Source organism: Argiope bruennichi, chromosome 7 (assembly GCF_947563725.1).
Source record: "Argiope bruennichi chromosome 7, qqArgBrue1.1, whole genome shotgun sequence".
Lineage (NCBI taxonomy): Eukaryota > Metazoa > Arthropoda > Arachnida > Araneae > Araneidae > Argiope > Argiope bruennichi.
Window position 1 is genome coordinate 47,766,314 of NC_079157.1, and position 21,106 is coordinate 47,787,419.

At 27.8% G+C, this 21,106-nt stretch overlaps 1 protein-coding gene across 1 annotated transcript in view; it reads right to left on the reverse strand.

Moving 5' to 3' along the window:
• Positions 1-9,955, reverse strand: part of LOC129975873 (protein SPEC3-like) — a 227,727-nt gene extending 217,772 nt beyond the window's left edge. Inside the window, exon 1 of the mRNA XM_056089129.1 lies at positions 7,911-9,955. Coding sequence (XP_055945104.1) covers positions 7,911-8,352 — 442 coding nt within the window. The 5' untranslated portion in view covers positions 8,353-9,955. The remainder of the gene's footprint in view (positions 1-7,910) is intronic.
• Positions 9,956-21,106: the final 11,151 nt, after the last annotated feature.

Sequence of the window (21,106 nt, forward strand, 5' to 3'; positions counted from 1 at the left end):
GATATAACTAGCCTAACCAAATTCATTCTTATTTGGTTAAGTTCATTTGTGTTTTAGATGTAGCAGCGTTAACGCGCTTTAACCCTTTCTAGGGCCGTGGGAAGTATGCTTCCCACCAAATTTATCAATCTTTGTATGAAATTATGTAGATTGGTATAAGTTCTGATAAATTTTTTTAGTGAGTCAGAAACTTAGATGCTTCAGTTCTTTATCTCAGACAAAATGACGCCTCTTGAATTTGTTACTTAATTATTAAACAAATTAATTAATCAAATTAAATTCATCAAATAAGCTAAATGAATCCCTTTTCTTATTCTAATTTCAAGCCTAAAGATATTTTAACATAATATGACTAGAAAAAAATGGCCCTTTAAAGGGTTAAACACAATGAATCTTCCTTTCAATAGTTTTGACTCGGAAAATATTTACTTTTAACTTTAAGTTTCATAAAAATTGCTTTAATTTTTGTTTGATGGTTTGATATAACTAACCTAACTAATTTAACATGTGTACATCGGATATAAAAATAAGAAGTATTTAAGATAAACGAAATACTCTAATTGACAAGAAAGAAAAGATAGAATTTGCTAGCGTCGAGTGAAATCAACGAAATATGGTAACTGAATTCTAATAAATCGATCAAAGTCAGTTCAGAAAAAAAGTCTAAAAAAAATTATTTTTTCCTCGTCATTTTGATGGATGTTTCGGCAACTGCAATTTTCCATTCCATGGGAATCTCATATAGCAAATGAGGAAAGTTTTGGTCCTTCATAAATTTCCTCAATATTTCCGCTTAGCTGGCAATTTTAAACTGCCCATTTATTGACAAACTATGCATCCTATTAAGTCCAGAGGTTTGAAAATCGTTCCAACCAACATCTTCAGCGTGGAGAAAAGACTATAATTACAACAGAGTTTGAATAGATTTTCGGTCGTAAAATCTAAAACTAAAGCAAAGCTAAAAGAGCAAAGCGATTTCAAGATGATAGATGAAGTTTCGGTTCATAATGAGTTCGACCAAAATTAACCTCTCTGCTGACAATGGCGCGGCTTATACGAGCATCGAGTTACAGAATTTTTATTTTTAAACTCATAATTAAGTAACAGAATTAAGTAAATTAATATGCGAAAATTACTTAGTAACATTTCAATATCTAAAATTCTCTTTATATTGTCATAAGTATTAAAATAATAAATATCGCAATAGGATGCATCGTAATTCAGAAATATACCAATATATATACAGACATTATTATAATAAAATAATCAATATCCCAAAAAGCATGCATCGTGTATTCAAAAAGTTTATTAAATTTGTAAGTCAAGAGATTAATTAATATAGTAATATTTATAATTATTAAATATTGGCTATATATAGTGTCATATAACGTGCATGATGAAAAATAAATTTTGAAAACAATTTAGAGAGCAGTCTGCTAGACTAGAAGCTGCCAAATATGGGAAATTGTTATTTATTGGGTAGAAAAAAATACATTAACCTTCTGGCTGCTAAATTCTTTAAAATTCACTATTTAGATACAATGTTTGTAAATAAATTCAAATAATTTTCAATGAAAGTGAACTGACACTATATATTACACGATAATAATATAATATAATAAAAATCGTAAAATCGTGTAATCGTAAAAATAAACATCATAAACTGCGAAATACACGGGATGCAACAGAAAATGGATTGATTGCCGATCCGCGAAAATCGTGGGATACGCAGCTGGAGGGTTAAGGAAAGGTTAAGAAAATTAATTCAATTTTTTATCGTATTTTGGAGAAGATAATTGCACAAAAGTTATTTTTCACCATTTTAAAATTTAAAAAAATAAGCTTTACAATAATATCAGTTATATTTTCGTGCATTGCTTTTCTCTAATTTTCATAAATTTAAAAAAAATTATAAATACATTTTAAAACAATTTTTACTTATTTCATTTATTAGATTTAATCTGCATGATAATAATAGCATAAATAAATTATTATATTAAATATATTAATATTATTACATTAAATATATTAATAGTGTTAATAAATTTTTGTGTGAACACATTATCTTTACTATATATGGATTATGAAAAGTACAATAAACATAATCTACTAAAGACTAAAACATTATCATTATGCAAAATTTTGGACTAGATTTTCGATACATATTTGAATTATTTTCATATAACAAATGAAATTCCGTTCTTTTGTCAGTTCCATAACTATTTTCGAAGAGTTCCCCATTTCAAACTATAAACACGTTAATAAATTTCGGAGTTTATTCATAGGAATAGCCAATAAATATTTACAGTTTTCACTTACTTTAAGAAAATGAACACAAAAGAAAAGTCTAAAGCTTAAAAATCTCTAATAAAAATACGTAATCTCTACTTAAAAATATCTAATTACTAAGTTCTAGCAACAACAAATTTTTATATAGAAAACGAGGATATTCTTAATCCTTCACGAACTTCATTAAAGTTATTGCTTAGCTAGTTAGTTGTTATAGGAATTCTTCCCTACAGCACTTACATAAAATAGTTAGGAGAAAAACTGTAATTATAACAGTGAAGTTTGGTGCAATTTCTGATCAATGCCTAAAATTCATGAATCAGCAAGTTGAAATCGCAAAAATAATTAATCTTTCAAAAGAGAACCCGATTTTTGCCATCCTTTGCAAAACGGAGAAAATTATTTAAATTGTCAGACACTAACAGGAATCGTATTATTATGCGCGACGGGAAATGATTTGAAAAGTTATTTTTAAAATGCCAAGAAATTAAATAATCAATAACTGGGTTCTTTTTCAAGTGGGTGGAATATATTAAACTTCACTAAGATAGCTTTTTAGCATTTAGTTAGAAGAAATATATTGCATAATAGAAAATATTAATTCAATTCTTTTATATAAAATTTTATAACAACTTTAGTGAGTTTAACTGAAAGGAACAATATGAACTCGCATTTTGAATAATATGAGATACGTATTGAATAATATGTATTTTCTGATATATTTGATTAATATTTTGGTTTCACATATAAGTGATGGTAAAGTGGATGCCGGCTCAGATGGTGACCTCATCCTCTAATAATAATTAAAAGTTCTGATATCCATCCCCAAAAAATAACTTTCACATACTACCAAACGTTACCTTTAACCTAACTGAATAGAACTTATTTGTAAAAGAATAACACAAATAAAAATTATTAATATCTTTACACAATTCGATTTTGAGTTTTTGATGACTTTTGGCATTCGCGAATTCTCTAAATTTGAAGGAACTGTTTATGGAATTATGCCCAACTGGCTGGCACTATAAGAACGCAACAAATAAAATTCCCGAGGAACCACTAAATAGATGAAATTTAATTGGTGGTCAGTATATCTAAATTGAAAATCAAATTTTGAATGGATTCCTACAATTTTCTTACATATTCTCATACTCTGTATATATATTATTCTTAGTTCTATGAAACTATGCAAAATGTTTAAATTTATAAAAAAATGTATCTTTAAAATGCAGGTTGAATGAAAATGTTTAATAAATATAACACATTTTTTATATTAGAATTTAATATTTTTTTATTAATCTGCGCACAAAATATTTAAGTTTTTGCTATTGTTGCCAAACAAATTTTTCGTAATGAACAGATTTACATTCATTCGCATTCAAAAATGCAGAATAAAAACTTTAAATTTGACGCTTATAAAGCATATTTAAATCATAGCAAATGTATTATTTTTAATTACGCCATCATAAATAATATAAAAAAATTAATTAATTAATGTTCTTTAATGATAACGAATTTAATCGGAAGTAAAAGTGACACTCCGGAAGTTCTAGTTTCCCTAAATCAGAAATATAAAAAATTGGTCATAATTTAAGGAAGATTAGCAAACGATTCTTTAAAACGAAATTTGATTTAAAATAAACAATGATTTGTATGATGGATTTCTATAAAAATTTCATTCAAAGAAGACATGCGACTGAAATTTTTTTTTATTTAATCTAATTAACAACAAAAAAAAAGGAACATGGGAATGAACTGAACATCAGATGAAACACGCGTTTTCTAATTTCAAATCCATGACGCATTTCACAGGAGGAAAAAGTTTCGTTTGAGCAGCTGCGCTTATGTTGTAGAAATAAATTGATTCAGATGGTTTACGTGCATAAAGGAGAAAAAAAAAACTTTTTTTTTTTTTTTTTTGCTTCTTGTTTACAAAACTTTTTATTTTGCATATGGCTGTATTATTAAATGAAAAATAAATATTCTCTTTTTTAAAAAAAATAGCCCACTGATTCCACAAGGTTACTTATAGATATTACATACGCATCTTAAAATTAGATGTCTTATTAACATCTAATTTCATTCATGATTGAAATGATTTTGAATAAAAATAAGTTGCGGTACTTTGTTTTGCCACGGTGGTTCGCAAATCTGCAAAAGTTTGCATTTCTCTACTATTTTAATTAATATTATGTAGTTTCCGTTTTCATGAATACAAGGAGTGATTCAAATTACACAGATATATTGACATGTGAAAATTATTTTGTGCTCTTAGAATTGTTATTTCTGATTTCTGAAATATGAGCTAAGATAATTAAAAAGACATGATTATAGAAATTTGCATTTTAGATAAGCAGAAAAGATATAGAAAGAAAAGACTTTAGTGCTTATAAGTAAAGTAAAGTTTAATCCATAAGAAACAAAGAAGAATTTTTGTATATTAATTCACAGCTTGAGTATGATTAATTTATATTTTATGAATATTGACAAATACGAATTATTTTGTATCTTCAGAATTTCTCGTTCTCATTTCCAAAACATAAATTAAGATTTTTTCAAAAGCCATCATTTATCTCTCAAAAATGTTTTCTTCATAAAATATTCAAATCCATCTTCATAATCTTAATGAATTTGAGTATGCATTTTTAAAACAAGAATTTGATGTTAATGCAACTTTGAAAAGATACAAATTTCATTAAAAAATTAAGTAAAAATGTTCTTATTTCATTTATACAGCATCGAATTTCCATTCATTAGAGAAACAGCTTTGAATTAATAAAAACAAGTATTTTTTTTTTAATTCTAGAAAAATAAATCAATATCCAAACGTTTCATAATGTTAGTCATGCTATTATTTTAGATATTAGATTGAACGTATAAACTTTTATTTTTTCTTACGTTTACATTTATGATCTTCAAGGTAATCTTTTTTTAAAAAAAAGAAATTTTATTCATTAAATCAGAAATCACTTTCCTTAGAGATACATTAATTCATTAGTAATAAATATTCATAAATTTATTTAAAAACTTTAATTTTTATTATTAAAATTTTTTACCAATTCTTCAGTTTGATTTAGTTATATTTAACGATCTTCCTTTCGACCACAAAATAATCGCGTGCATCAAATTTTTCCTTAATATTATTCTACCTGAAAATCTTAGGAAGAGATTTCCGCGTTTCTTTTCTTTTAACCCAGCTATAAAATAATAATTATATTTTAAAAGAAAATATGGAATAATTTATTTTGGAGAAGTTTAGCATAATTTTAATTAACAAAGATTGGGTCATATGTTCATGTTTATTCGACGCAGATATTACGAGAATGCCCATTTATTTCATTTTAGAATTGATAGGAAAAGAATGTGAAGTCACTGGAGGGAAAAGTTTCATAGAAGGAAAATGAACTTGAAGTCACGGAAGACATGATTGAAACAGCATTCAGTGAGTTAATAAAAGATATGCAGATAGAAATGCCGTTCATTTTATCATGACATTATGTGTATCAACTTTATAAAACTATGAAAGAAAAATTAGATTTATAAAAAAGTAAAATGTTTCGATAAGCTATCCGAATATTGATTCAATTAATTGCTGTCTTCCGTAATGGAAAAAAAGATTAATATTTAAAATTTTATATATGTATAAGGAATTATCAATTTTTTTTACTATATGATTTCGTCAATGTTTTCATTAAAATAAAGTCTTTTTTTTTTATTTTACGCCATTCTATGTCAAACAATTAGAAAAAAGCATTAACTTGGTATTTACTCACATAAGTTTATCTTAATATAAATTTTATCACTGTGGTTAGGTATGTTGTTTCATATCTTTTCCTAAACAAGTGGGCCGAATTTAACCAAAGTTTGAAAATTTATTGTACATTAAAAAGAAAACTTTCCAAAAACTGATTAAATATTCAACTAATTAGAAAAATTAACAAATATTTGCCTTTCCTATAATTTAAACTATTTAAAATTTAATACTTTTTTTAAAAAATGTATCATTTATTTCAATACGTCTTTTGACACTGCACTTTTTATTGGTCTTAAAGTAGCGATTTAAGTAAGCTTAAAACTTTCAGTCAATCGCTCAAATGAAAACCACGTTCCTTATATTTCATATATTCATGAATAAAATTTACTAACTAATATCTAATATTTAAAATTTATGCCGTGTCTATCACTTTAAAATAACTATAAATATGCATGTATTGTTTGAAATGACTTAGATTTATAAATATTGAAGGCGAAAATTTTATGGCTGCCTTCAGAGCAATTGCTTTATATTCTTCGGGAGCCCTTACCAAATGCTTTGAACAATATGCAATGTTAAAAATACATTACATATTTAAAATATTAAAAAATTCCAGTAATTCGTTTTATTTTTTATTTATATTTATTAATTAATTTACTTTTTATAGCTTGTGCAAAAGTTTTAGCTCGTTAAAAACCTTTCTAATTATATGGGAATGATTCATAAATCATAGAATATCTTCTTTATCAAAGCTGTAGAACAAATTTAAAAATTTGCCCTAAGAATTCTTGTTAAAGCAATTTACTGATTAGCGAAGCAATTCTTAATTTTGCTTAATAACCAACTGTTTATTAGAATTTTTTTAATCTTACGATGTAACCAATATCCTATAAAAATTGAAAATAATGAAAGCAACTAATAAAACAAAAATGAAATTGCCTAATGAAAAATGAATTTTCAATAAATTAAATTTTGAAAAAAAAATGTTATTTCGCCGGTTTATTATTTTTTATTACAATATGTTTAAAAAGTTTCTTCCAATTAAATAGGTAATATTAATAAAATATCGCTAAGAATCAAAAATTCAAATCAATACATTAAATTAGAATATTTCAGATATTACCATTAAAGATTGAAAAAAATTACAAAAAATAAAAACATTAAGTATATAATTCAATGTTTTTTAATCGAACATTCCAACAAAACATTTAAACGACGAATCGCTAGAATACTTGTTTTGTTCTTAAAGTTACAATATCGCATAAAAATTTGGTATGAACAGCTGATAAATTTGGAATAAAAATATATTTAGTTAATATCTTCCTACAGTATAATAATACAATTCAATAAAAAATTAATTAATAATTATAATGTATATTTATTTTAAAAAATAATATTCAGAATAACAAAATAAGAAATAAAATATAATATCAAACCTTCTAAATATATAATGATGACTTAAATATTTATAAAGACTGAAATTCATTTGAATTTATAGAATGAGCAAAAGAGAAATGCACTAAAAATTTAAAGCACTAATAATAAAGCAGTTCTAAAATATTCCTCTTGAAATCTTAGAACACTAATATATTTTATACGAAGTAAAAATAAATTTTTATGTCAAATTGTTGTGATTTATACTTTCATGATTAATCTAAATATAACTATTTTTTTAAAAATGTTAAGAAAAATATCTTTGTTTCTGTCAACACTTTTTTTTTTTTTTTTTTGCTTCAATTGTGCACCAATTTTTTTATTCCTCTTAAATTGAAAAGTTTTCGAATGGTTATGCAACCAGATTTTGAACTTCCGATTCTCAACAAGTTATGCGCTAAATAATATTATATAAGCAAAAAGGTGTACTCACCCGTTCCAGGCAGCAGGACATTCATTAAGCACAACACCACAGCTAATGCGAAGGGCATGTGCGGTATGGCCTTTCGAAACTGACCATGCTTTTCGCGAATACTGACTATTTCTAATTTCCCGCCATCCGAGGACTGTCCCAGAAGACCACTGACTCGATCCGGGGGTGGTATCAGTGAAGGCCGAGGCGAGGGTGACCTCCTGAAAGCACTGGAAGGGACGGTCCCCAATCGAATGCTAGGGTCATTCGAGTCGGAGGCACTGGGGCACTTGCACAAGTTGGACATGTCAACCCCCAAACGCAGTTTTTCCGGTCTCTTCGGCAAGCTGCAGAATCCACAGATCTCCGAGGTAAGGGAGGTTTCAGCTTCAATGGTTGGGGAATCTGCAGAGGCAAATCCTTGTTGATCATCACTGTTTAGCTTGGGAGATTGTGTGGCCATTGTTGAGGTTAAGGCAGATGGTAACCCACTAATGAAAGCGGACTGTTACAAAATCTTTGGAGAATCTTCAAGTGCTTGGTTTTCAAATGAACTTCTTTGTGCTTGACATATAAGTATATATTATTTGATATCTGATTCAAAAACTACAGATATGTTATTCAAACTATACGCCTATTCACTATGCTTTTTCTAACAATAAAAAAGTTAAATAATTGAACAAATAGATAAAATACTGTATTTTTTGGCACAGTTAATACTCGAAAAATGTTTACATATAGAGAACTAATAGATAATTAGTAAGTGATTGCAGCAGTTATTTGTGCTTATAATATTTTTTTGAAAAAATACTATATTTTGAAAAGTACTTTTCCCTTTCTTTTCCTTTTGATTTATATTTACATATCACGTTAAATCAACCGTAATACATAATTGCTGCTATTACAGCAAATTTGAATGAACTATTCATGTATTTTTCATAACACTTTGAGTTTAAGAAGGATTTATTATAAAAATATTAACAAATTATAGTTTATATATCTTACGGAATACTTACTTTTTGCACTTAAATTGCATCATATTTACAAGTAAATGCAATATTTTCTAGAGCTCGATATCTAGTTTCTTTCAAAAAAATAAGTTATATTCGACGAAAAAGACAATAACACAGATTTCAATCACTATGGGAAGCACTGTCTGAAAATGCACACCAGGATGTAGATTTTTATCAAGTGCATACAAATAAAGAACACATGCTATATGTCGCGCACAAGTTTCAATAACGTTACATTCATTTGCTTGTCTTTTAACTTTGTTATTCTGCGCTTAAATGAAAATTCCAAAAATGAAATTGAAGGAAAAGTTGGAAAATACAAAATATTTTAAGCAATGTTGGCACTATTTGTAACTGCCGCTTCTGGAATCAACAAGTGTCCAAAGTAATCCTAGTTGTACCACTCTTCAGATTTAAGGCTATTTTCCAAGAATATGCTTCTTGCAGAATTTTAAGTCATCTTCGAATTCACATTTGATGCACCAACTCTCCGACATGAAAAAATAATTTTATCCAAGAAGATTGCTTCTTCAACAAATTTTCTTTAAAAAAAATTAATATTTTTTATATAGACAAACGCTTCTATTAATCCAAAGGCAGACTTCTAAATTTGAAAACAGTTTTTTGCTTCGAACAAAATTATACACGCAAATAAATTTTCCACCTGTCACTTATTCCTTCGCGTGCAATCTTTAATTATTCCACTTTAATTCATTGCAACAAAACTATCGTTTGCTCATTTAATTATCTTTCGACAGCACAACTCCACAAATCCAACGCAATTTAAAAGCTGTTTCCTGTCTGCAATACTCCACAAATGAATGAGGCTTTGTTCATAGCTCTCTGAGCCTTCGATCCATTCAGGCACTCACTCCATCTAGGATTCGAGTGTATTTATAACCGTGATCGCGCTCTTCCGCAACTGAAACTGAACCGAAGGAAGCAAAATCGTTTGTGATGCTGAGGAAATCGTATGTTCGCAGTTACCTTGGACCTGATCCTGTGACAGCGCCACCACTCGGGGCTGCGCCGCATTCTTGCCAAACGAATTGATGTTCTGTTATTTAAGAGAAGAAAAGAATGAAAAGATTACGCTCTGCTTTTTTTTTTCTCCCTCTCGTAGAGTTGCCGAACTTCAAAGAGAGAGAGAAGCAACAGATTAACAGCTTAAAGCGTTCTACTAAGATAAATCCCATTGTAAAAGGACGAACTTAATTCTACTTTTGTTCGAATGCCGTTTTATTTCTTTTTGAAAGAAGTCCTCTTTTCAGGAAATTGCGGCTTAATTTCGTACGATTGTTGTAATTAGGATGTAATTTTTGTTTATTCCTGGTTAATGCATTTTGTGTGGATTATTTTACCAAAATAGTAAGAATAGAGCTTTCACTTTTTTTTATTATTGAAAAGATATGAAAATATATCTCTGTTAAGTATTTTTAAACAGAATTTATCCATTGAAAACTTATGTTTTGTATTTTGCAAATGGATGCGTTTTAAACGAATTAATAAAAAGTTTATGAAGGAATAAACTTTTCATTAATTCTCTAATGAAATGAAATAGACAAATGAAAATTTAAAAGTTATATTAACCTTTTTCTCAACGAAAAATTAATTCGATGCATAATTATTCACCTCATACAAGGGCTTGTTTATTTTTCCGAAAAATAAATATATATAATTGTTTCAAGTTGAATTTCTCCGAAAAGTTAATTTACAATTTTTTTACCGTTCTGTAGATATTTTTAACAATCAAATTTTAAAGAATAAATAAATAAAACGTCAAAATGATGCACGGTGAAGTTATTTTTTCTATTTAAATTACTTTCTACATTTTAATTTTCATTTATAATTAATTATTATCAATTTTATGGACTTCTAGAATGTATTTAATTCGAAAAATAATACCAGGTGGCCCCATTTAAATCAAATTATATTTAAATAAATAAGTTAATAAGTGAATTTTAATGAATAAGTTCTGAATTAATTAAAATAAAATTCTGTATATGTTTCTAAATAAATTCCAAAAAAATTAAGTTCTGAATTTTTAAGTAATAAAATTTTGATTATTAAAATACTAGCCGCCTTTGGCGACCAGCCGGTTGACCAGTATTACCGCTCGCTACAATTTTCAATTAAATATTTTAAGTAACTTGTCACTTAATAGTTTCTCAAACAAAACATTTTTAATATTCAAATTTGATAGTCATACCAAACTTATACTGTTGTTTAGATCGTTTCGTTCAATTTACTATATATATTTTCCTAATTTGTTGTCATTTCCGGTAAAACTTCAACTTTAATTTAAAGTGGAAATGCTGAGATTGCAATTAATATAAAGATATTTTTTTAATGAAACGGAACGTTTTATTTTATTTATCATTTTTATTGTTATTTATTTATTATTATTATTATTGAATATGAGTACTGCAAACAGTATTTAAGTCTTATGTGAACTACAAAATATTTTTCATAATTTATGTAATATCTCAAAGAATTCAACAAAAATTTCTCAGATTCAGCATAAAATTCAGTTTTTAGGTTTGCTCAAAAAAGGATTGAAATGAAATCAATAATAATATTTTGTTCCGGCCTATAAATATATTTCAAAAATTATGAAGTCTAAATTTAATGCAGTAAGGTATCATGTTCTCAGAAATATTCTGGACACACCAAATTTTAAATAAATGAATGAATGTTTCTATTTTCCACGATCAATTAAGACCTATTTATGAAGTTTTGAATGTTAAAAATTTAGAAAAACTCAACATTTTCATAATCTTAGGCCAATTAATTTTGAGAAACCTGCGCGCTGATTGGCATATTTTCTTTGAAACGATCGATGGAAAATCTAAAATTATCCATTTTTATTGAATTGTGATATTCAAATTTTCATAAATCAGTTAGTTTAAGTGATTCATTTGGTTGATTGGAAATTAACTCTTTTTATTTAAAATATTAGTGTTTCAAGAACATTTTGTTAAACGTGATTTCCACAGCAGAAGCTTTATGTAAAATCAAAAATTTGTTATTTATTAGAGCATTTATTGAATCAAGTTACATAAAATATAATCATTTTCCATTTAGACCTTTTTAGCAGATCTGTGTCTATTACTAAAGGTTTACAAATTAGCTGTGTGGCCCTGATTTGAATGGATATCCTGTTCATATTAAAAAAAAAAACTTGCCTTAAAATAAAACTGATTTATTGGATTAATAATATAGATAGGGTAAAAGATCATAAAATAACTTTTCTTGAATTTATTTTTTAGAAAAAATAATATTTCATATCTGTTTCATTTCCTACAGACACGTGCTGAAAATTATATTTTTGCAGATTTCATTTCCAAAAAGATTTAATTTATTTTTAATTGGAGCTTTAATCAATGTGATGGCAACACTTTGAAAATAGCTAATTTTCCCCCCATGAATGCGAAACGTGCTCGTGCAGCTTAAATTTTATTTTTATTTTGTACGAAAAAAATTGTTGAAAAATATAGTTAAAATATTTATTTAAAAATTAATTAAAAATAGAAATCTAATTTTAAAGTTAAAACATTGGTATCATTTAAAAGAGAAATTTTTGATCTTTAACTTGATGTAAAAATCTTTTTTGTGTGGTAATATTTTCGGAAGTTATAGCAGAAATACGCCAAAATTTCGCTTATTTTTTAAATAAATAAAATTTTAATTAAAAATTCGAAAAAATAACCCCCAGGTGCACATTGCCGGCCTTTAAAGTATACACGCGCCAAATTTCGTAGCTGTTGGTTGAACGGTCTGGCCTGTAGAGCGCCAACACACACACACACACACACACACACACACACACACACACACACACACACACACACACACACACACACACACATTGAGCTTTATTATAAGTACTAGCCGCCTTTGGCGACCAGCCGGTTCGCCAATCTTAATGTTCGTTAAAATTTTAATAATTAAATATTTTATGCAATTTCTACTTTAATAGCTTCTTCATCAAAATATTTTAAAACTTCAAATTTTGATTATCATATGATTCATTCATAATATTATAAAGGCCTTCAGTCATAACGTAATATGTATCTCTCTCATTTTCTGTTAGCACCCGTAGAATTTATGCTTTAAATTAAAGTGGAAAGAATTTATCTTCAATTAATATAATAATATTTTTTACTGAAACAAAGCATTTTTTTATAATCTGATTACTGAAAATAGAGTCACTCAGAGTTTAAACTTTATGGGCACTAAAGAATATCTTTTTTAAATTTATGTAATATCTCAAGAGTTGGTCAACAAAATTTTCTTAGATTCATTATGAGCAGATCGATTAATTAACAATGTTTAAATTTAGATACATCAAACACAAAGAAAATAAAATGAATCGTTTAAAATAAACGGTTGAAAACAGGTTTTAAAAAAACTACTTAAAAAACGATGTACTTAAAACTATAAGCATATACAAAAAATATATAACTAACATAAATACAATTTACTTACAAAAGCATGCAACTAACCCAAAAATAATTTAAATCATTCATTGATAACGTTGTCATGGCAACAATCAGAACAGAATGCGCATGCGTGAATTTTCTTCGCCGGTTACGTAACGCAAATACGTTATTTTTTTTCTACGCCAGTTGGGGTAACGCTATGCGGATTAGAAATTTTTAATTTCCTTTATTCTGTTTTATTTTAATTCAAAAGTGCTTCAGAATAAATCTGAAAGATTGATTCATTAACAATGTTTAATTTTAAATGCATCAAACATTAAGAAAATAAACAGAACCGATTGAAATAATCCGCCGAAAAATTTTAACCCTAGCCTCATTACTGTTGGGAGAAAAAAAAACCGAAGCCTTTCTCGTTTGGCGCTGGGGATAATGGAAGATTTTTGGCGGAAAAGTTGGCGGTGGGGAAAATGGAAGATTTTTTTTGGCGGGAAAGTTAGTTTTTAATTAATAATTAAAATTCTAATTAAAAATTCGAAAAAAGAAACCCCAGGTGCACATTCCCAACCTTCAAGGTATACATGTACCAAATTTGGTAGCTGTATGTCAAATGGTCTGGCCTGTAGAGCGCCAACACACACACACACACACACACACATTGAGCTTTATTATAAGTACTAGCCGCCTTTGGCGACCAGCCGGTTCGCCAATCTTAATGTTCGATAAAATTTTAATAATTAAATATTTTATGCAATTCCAACTTTAATAGATTCTTCAGCAAAATATTTTAAAAATTCAAATTTTGATAGTCATATAATTCACTCATAATATTATAAAGGCCTTCAGTCATAACGTGATATGTATCTCTCTAATTTTCTGTTACCCCTCGTAGAATTTATGCTTTAAATTAAAGTGTAAATGATTCATCTGCAATTAATATAATAATATTTTTTACTGAAACAAAGCATTTTTTTTAATAATATGATTACTGATAATAGAGTCACTGAGCATTTAAACTTTATGGGCACTAAAGAATATCTTTCTTAATTTATGTAATATCTCAAGAATTTGTCAACAAAATTTTCGCAGATTCATCATGAACAGATAGATTAATGAACAATGTTTCATTTTAAATGCATTAAACACTAAGAAAATAAAATGAATCGTTTAAAATAATCGGTCTAAAACAGGTTTAAAAAAACTACTTAAAAAACGATGTACTTAAAAAAGCATATACAAAAAAATATATAACTAACAAAAATACAATTTAATTACAAAAGCATGCAACTAACCTAAAAATAATTTAAATCATTGAAAACAGGTTTAAAAAAAACTACTTAAAAAACGATGTACTTAAAACTATAAGCATATACAAAAAATATATAACTAACATAAATACAATTTACTTACAAAAGCATGTAACTCACCTAAAAATAATTTAAATCGTCTGTTGAAAGTGGTTGTCATGACAACAATCAGAACAATACGCATGCGTGAATTTTCTTCGGAAACTTCTTTTCCCTTTCCAGCCGTGTTGCCATAGAAACCGGCGCACAGCTGTTTACACGTTTATGTTTATCTATTCAGATTTTATAATACCTAATCAGAGTAACGGTGAATATCAGTGTGTTCGTCAATAAATGTTAATTTTTTTAATAACATGATTAACGAAAACAGAGTCACTGAGCATTTAAACCTTATGGGAACTAAAAAATATCTTTCTTAATTTATGTAATATCTCAAGAATTTGTCGACCAACCGGTTCGCTAATCTTAATGCTAGTTAAAATTTTTATATTTAAATATTTTATGCAATTCCTACTTTAATAGCTTCTTCATCTAAATATTTTAAAACTTCAAATTTTGATAGTCATATAATTTACTCATAATATTATAAAGGCCTTCAGTCATAACGTAATATGTATCTCTCTAATTTTCTGTTAGCACCCGTAGAATTTATGTTTTAAATTAAACTGGAAAGAATTAATCTGCAATTAATATAATAATATTTTTTACTGAAACAAAGAATTTTTTTATAATCTGATTAATGAAAATAGAGTCACTCAGCGTTTAAACTTTATGGGCACTAAAGAATATTCTTTTCAATTTACGTATTATCTCAAGAATTTGTCAACAAAATTTTCTTAGATTCATCATGAGCAGATCGATTCATTAACAATGTTTACTTTTAAATGCATCAAACACTAAGAAAATGAAACGAATCGTTTGAAATAGACAGTTTAAAACAGGTTTTAAAAAAACTACTTAAAAAACGATGCACTTAAAACTATAAGCATATACAAAAAATATATAACTAACATAAATACATTTTAATTACAAAAACATGCAACGAACCTAAAAAAAATTTAAATCCAGTCCGCATCGGTTGATAATAATTCGTCAACACAATGCGGAATTCAGAACACAAAGCGCATGCGTGAATTTTCAACGCCAGTTACGTAACGCAAATACGTGATTTTTTTTCTACGCCAGTTGGGGTAACGCTATGCGGATTAGAAATTTTTAATTTCCTTTATTCTGTTTTATTTTTCTTCAAAAGTTTTTCAGAATGAATCTGAAGGATCGATTAATTAACAATGTTTAATTTTAAATGCATCAAACATTAAGAAAATAAACAGAATCGTTTGAAATAATCCGCCGAAAAATATTAACCCTAGCCTCATTACTGTTGGGAGAAAAAAACAACTGAGCCTCACTCATTTGGCTGTGGGGAAAATTAAAGATTATTTTGGCGGAAAATTTGGCGGTGGGGAAAATGGAAGATTTTTTTGGCGGGAAAGTTAGTTCTTAATTAATAATTAAAATTCTAATTAAAATTTCAAAAAAAGGGACCCCAGGTGCACATTCCCGACCTCTAAGGTATACATGTACCAAATTTCGTAGCTGTATGTCAAATGACCTGGCCTGTAGAGCGCCAACACACACACACACACACACACACACACACACACACACACACACACACACACACACACACACACACACACACACACATTGAGCTTTATTATAAGTATAGATATAGATATAGATATAGATAATAGATATAGATAGATTGGCATCGGGTATACACAGATGTAAAAATGCCAAACTCTTGCACATCAAAAAGTCGATTATAGATTTTCATCTTTATAAACATAAAATAAGTCCAATTAAATAAAACTGCCGAAGAAATTTATTAATTAAATGAAAATAATGAAAAATACATTTTGCGTTAACAAAAAATAAACTGTCCTCATTAAAAATATTTTAATAAAAATCTTTTTAAAAAGGGAATTTTTGATAAAAAAAAGTAATTTAATTAAATTAAAATTTTAAAAGGTATTGGAAGGGGATAATTTTGCGTGATTTTTTTAAAATGGAAAGTTGGAATTTGACAAAATTGGAAAATTTTTCGAATTAGTAAGCAGATTTCAGTAATTCATTGTTCCTGGTGTCTATTCAGATAATTTTTCATTTGTTGTTTTAATAAGAGTATTCGATTTTTTTTCTTGAACAAAATAAAAGACAATCCTCCGTTAAAATATATTTAAAATTAGTTAATTATTCAATCTGGTAATCTACATCTTTACAAAATTCTATGATTGATTAAGTGATACTTTCAGAATCTGCTACCGATGTGTTATATAAATTTTAGAATTATATTCAAACTAAAAGCAATAAAAGCAGCAGAAAATCACTAATTTAATCCAATTAATTTTCATTTAAGAATGATTCATATATATATATATATATATATATATATATATATATATATATATATATATATATATATATATATATATATATATATATATATATATATATATAGGCTAGTTATAATTCAATTTTCCCTATAATCAGCATCCTACAACGCAAACAGGGGAACGGATTGCAGCGAAATTTGGTATATAAACTATACACGAGATGCGCTCAAGGAATTTCGAAACAAAATTATAGTTGAAAAAGATCCACCAGAGGGCATCTTTTTAGGAAAAACAGTAATTTTAACACAATAAACTCCCAAAAAGGATATATAGAAAAAATATTAACAATCCAGAAAAGAGGAAATATAAGTAATAAAATGTAAAATCGGGAAGAGCTGTCAATTCTTGGAAAAAATGTCGGGATCTGCATGCCTGCGAAGAAGATGAAGCTTTATGCAAAACAGGTTAGGATAAAAAACGCTTGCAGTTGTTGTCATGTTTTTTGTCGATGTTTACGACTGTAATGATGACTGTATCTTGTTGCGACGGTATTGCGACATTGAATGACTTTAAGAAATCCATAACGTTTCTTGTGCGAAGCATCACAAGAGACCAGTTACGATCTGGTGTTGAACACACTGTCCATCGACTTGATATTTTGCAAGTGAATGAGGGTGGTCACATGGAGCACCTTTCCCTACATCATCATGGTCATGATTAATAACTGCTCCTCCCGTGCAATTTCGTCTTAATCTGTTCTGGTTTTTTCAAACTGAAATGGGGTTTTTTCCCCTCAAGCAGCGTACTGTTATTTTTTCCTTACCTTTACTTAATGTGGTTCGATGACAAGGTGATCAGAAACTAGTCAATAAATGTTAAAATTGTTTCTGTATTCCGTTTTGATCGTTTATTGTGTTAAAATTAATGATTTTACAGGAAAAGCGCCCACTGATGGACATTTTGGAACTTTTTTTTTTTTTTGAAATTCCGTGAGCGCATTTCGTTATAATCTGTATATCAAATTTCGTTGCAATCCGTTCGCCCGTTTGCGTTGTATGATGCTATTTATAGGGGGAGTTTCATTATAACCACACTGTATATATGTAACCTTATTTTATGTTAAGCAGATTGCAGGTGCGACCAGCAGTGAAGAGATTTTTGAAGTTCGATTTATTCTCTCCGGGAGGCAAGCATGATTATTTACAAGCAGAGACGCGGACTAGACGTGCGCCACAGCGCAGCACAAAAGCCAAAGTGGGAAAGAAAAGCGAAATAAATTGTCCCTCGTCTTACATAACCTTAGATTATGATAGGGAAAATATTTCTCCATAGTGCTAATATATTAATAAGATTCTGATAGGGATTTCTGACGCATGTCAATCACAAGTAAGGGAAACACAGGGATCTTTTAAAAAGAATGTGCTTACTGGACAATTTCCTATCCCTTCAAGCAGAGCTTGAGAATGTGTCGGCGTTTAGCCGATTCAGCAATTTTATAAAGCTTCTATTGAATTAATTAAGTAAAGAAAGTGGATGTTGGATCACGAAATAAGAGAATATTTTTAGAATGAAGTTACTATGGGCTAATTTAAGGTAAAACCTTGGAAATTAATTATAATATATATATATATATATATATATATATATACATATGCATGCTGCGGTTAATATGATTAATTGCTGATTATCTGTAGCAATTGTTTCACCTTTGGTGACTAACTGGTTCGCAGGAATATTGATTTTATTAAATTTCAGATGAAATGCATAACTTCAAGTATATGATCGTGCCAAATTATCTGACATTAGGAACCCTGTTATTTGAATTGCCTTACCTAAATTTTATTTATTGTATACCATCAGATATTCTTACTGAGTAAAACCCATAACATCATAGGATTATTAAAAAGTAAATATTAAGTTCATATATCTTCTAAAGTTCTGTAAGTACTGTGACTTCATTTTTTTATTTATCTTGTAAACTACATAGATATTAAACTGAATCGGTTTTTTTTTTCAGTTTACTACAATCGACGAAAATCACGCGATTAAGTATATCATAAAACATTGAAACGGTTTGAATTTCATGACAATAATGTCATTTATAGTTGGAAATTAGGCAAAAATATTTTTAGACTATTGCCACGATTCATGAAAAATTCCCGTAGCCATTTCATTGGTATAAATAAAAAGATATTCTTTTAAAAGTTAAAATGATATAAAATTCATTTTTGTACACTAATATTTTCTAAAGTTATAGAAGAAATAATTAACTGCTTAGTTAATTTAAATTCTAATTAAAATTTCAAAAAGAATATCGGAGGTGCACATTTCCACTTTCCAAAGTATATATATGCCAATTTGAAAATTCTACGTCAAACGATCTGGCTTCTAGAACGCCCCCACCCTAACTACACAAACTCCCACACTTTCAAATTTATTACTAGCTTTAGAGATTAATGGCTGCTGAAAAATTTTAACTGTTTCCTTTGCTAAATATTTTTGAATTTCAAATTTTGGTAGAGATATACTGTTCTATTGATTGTGTTATGCATTGTTCTAATTTTCTCTCTATATTCTTATGTATCCGATTATATCATAGAAAAATGAAGACGCTAAAGATATTTTACACCATAATTAGATATGAAACTCAAATCTTAATTTTGAACACAAACAAAATATCAAAAAATTTATAAAAAGTTCGTCTTATACCAGAACCTACTCAACATGAAAAAATAAGCCGAATCCTGATATTTTGCTCACAGTAACTGTTACGTAAGCATGTTCCCCCGCCTCTCACTTGTAACGCCCTCTAGAGGTATATGTAAAAAACCATCAGTCTTTGTAACATCATCGACGAAGCAGCACGCCGAAAGGCAAGGCTCAAACCAACTCCCGAAAGCGGAGAAACAATAAAATCTTTAAAATACAAAAAAGGTCCGTCATCATTATCGAACCTCTCCAGTAACAATAGAAAAAAAGCCAAGTTGATATATTAGTATCAATAATGGAAAAGGGTTAAGTTTCAATTCAATACTGAATATTGAACTACCTGGTGTAAAATGAGCTTAAAATATTTTTTTAAAAAAATTAATTGAATATAAAAAAAATATAGATAGGAAAAAAGTTCATATCATTGAAATACAATTTAATTGAATTTTAAGATACTATAAAAATCCATTTAAATTAAAATTTGAAAAATTAACTAAAACAAGTGAGATTAAAATTTTTACAGCGACACGTTTGGTATCATCTAAAAGATAATTTTTGAAATCTTAAAAATTTGTATGAATCCTTTATGTGCGGGAATATTTTCGAAATTATTAACAGAAAAAATGCCAAAATTTTGCCTAATTTTTAGTTAATTAAAATTTTTAAAAACTTGCTCTGAGATTCATATTTTCACCCTGTAAAGCATAAATGTGTCAAGTTTAATCTGTCTCTCTAAAACAGTTTAGCCTGTACAGCGCCAAAACACACACTTTCGTTTTCAGTATTAGATGAGATGGATGAGAAAAGTGATTAATTGATTAATTACCTTAACCGGCTAGAATTAATGATCAACTGGTAGTCATAGTGACAGAAACATTTTGTTTCGCAGTGCAATTATTCTCAAAGCATGAATGTTGAATGGATGCGAAGTCGACGATCTTCTTTGACGACAGACAGACTTGGCAATAAATTTTGGGATTTTGATGGCAAAAATAAAAGTTTAGAAAAATACTAAAATTTTGATGAAATATCTATTAGGAGTTATAAAAAAACTATTGCACATAGAATAAATCATTGGTAATTCAAATAGCTAGTCATTTGTTAAAAATATCATATTAAATAACCAATTTTGCTATGTTCTTTATTCAACAATATGAAATTAAACATTTATGTATGATTTTCACCTTTTATTTTGATATAAACATGAAAAATTTAGTTGAGTTGTATTGAAAATAAATAATTCACAGAATAAATAAGTAAATTAAAAAAGAAATCGTCTGCATTTTACTATGCAGTTAAAAAAACATTTTATCATAAATATATGAAACTGCTAAATTGCATTTAAATGAAAGA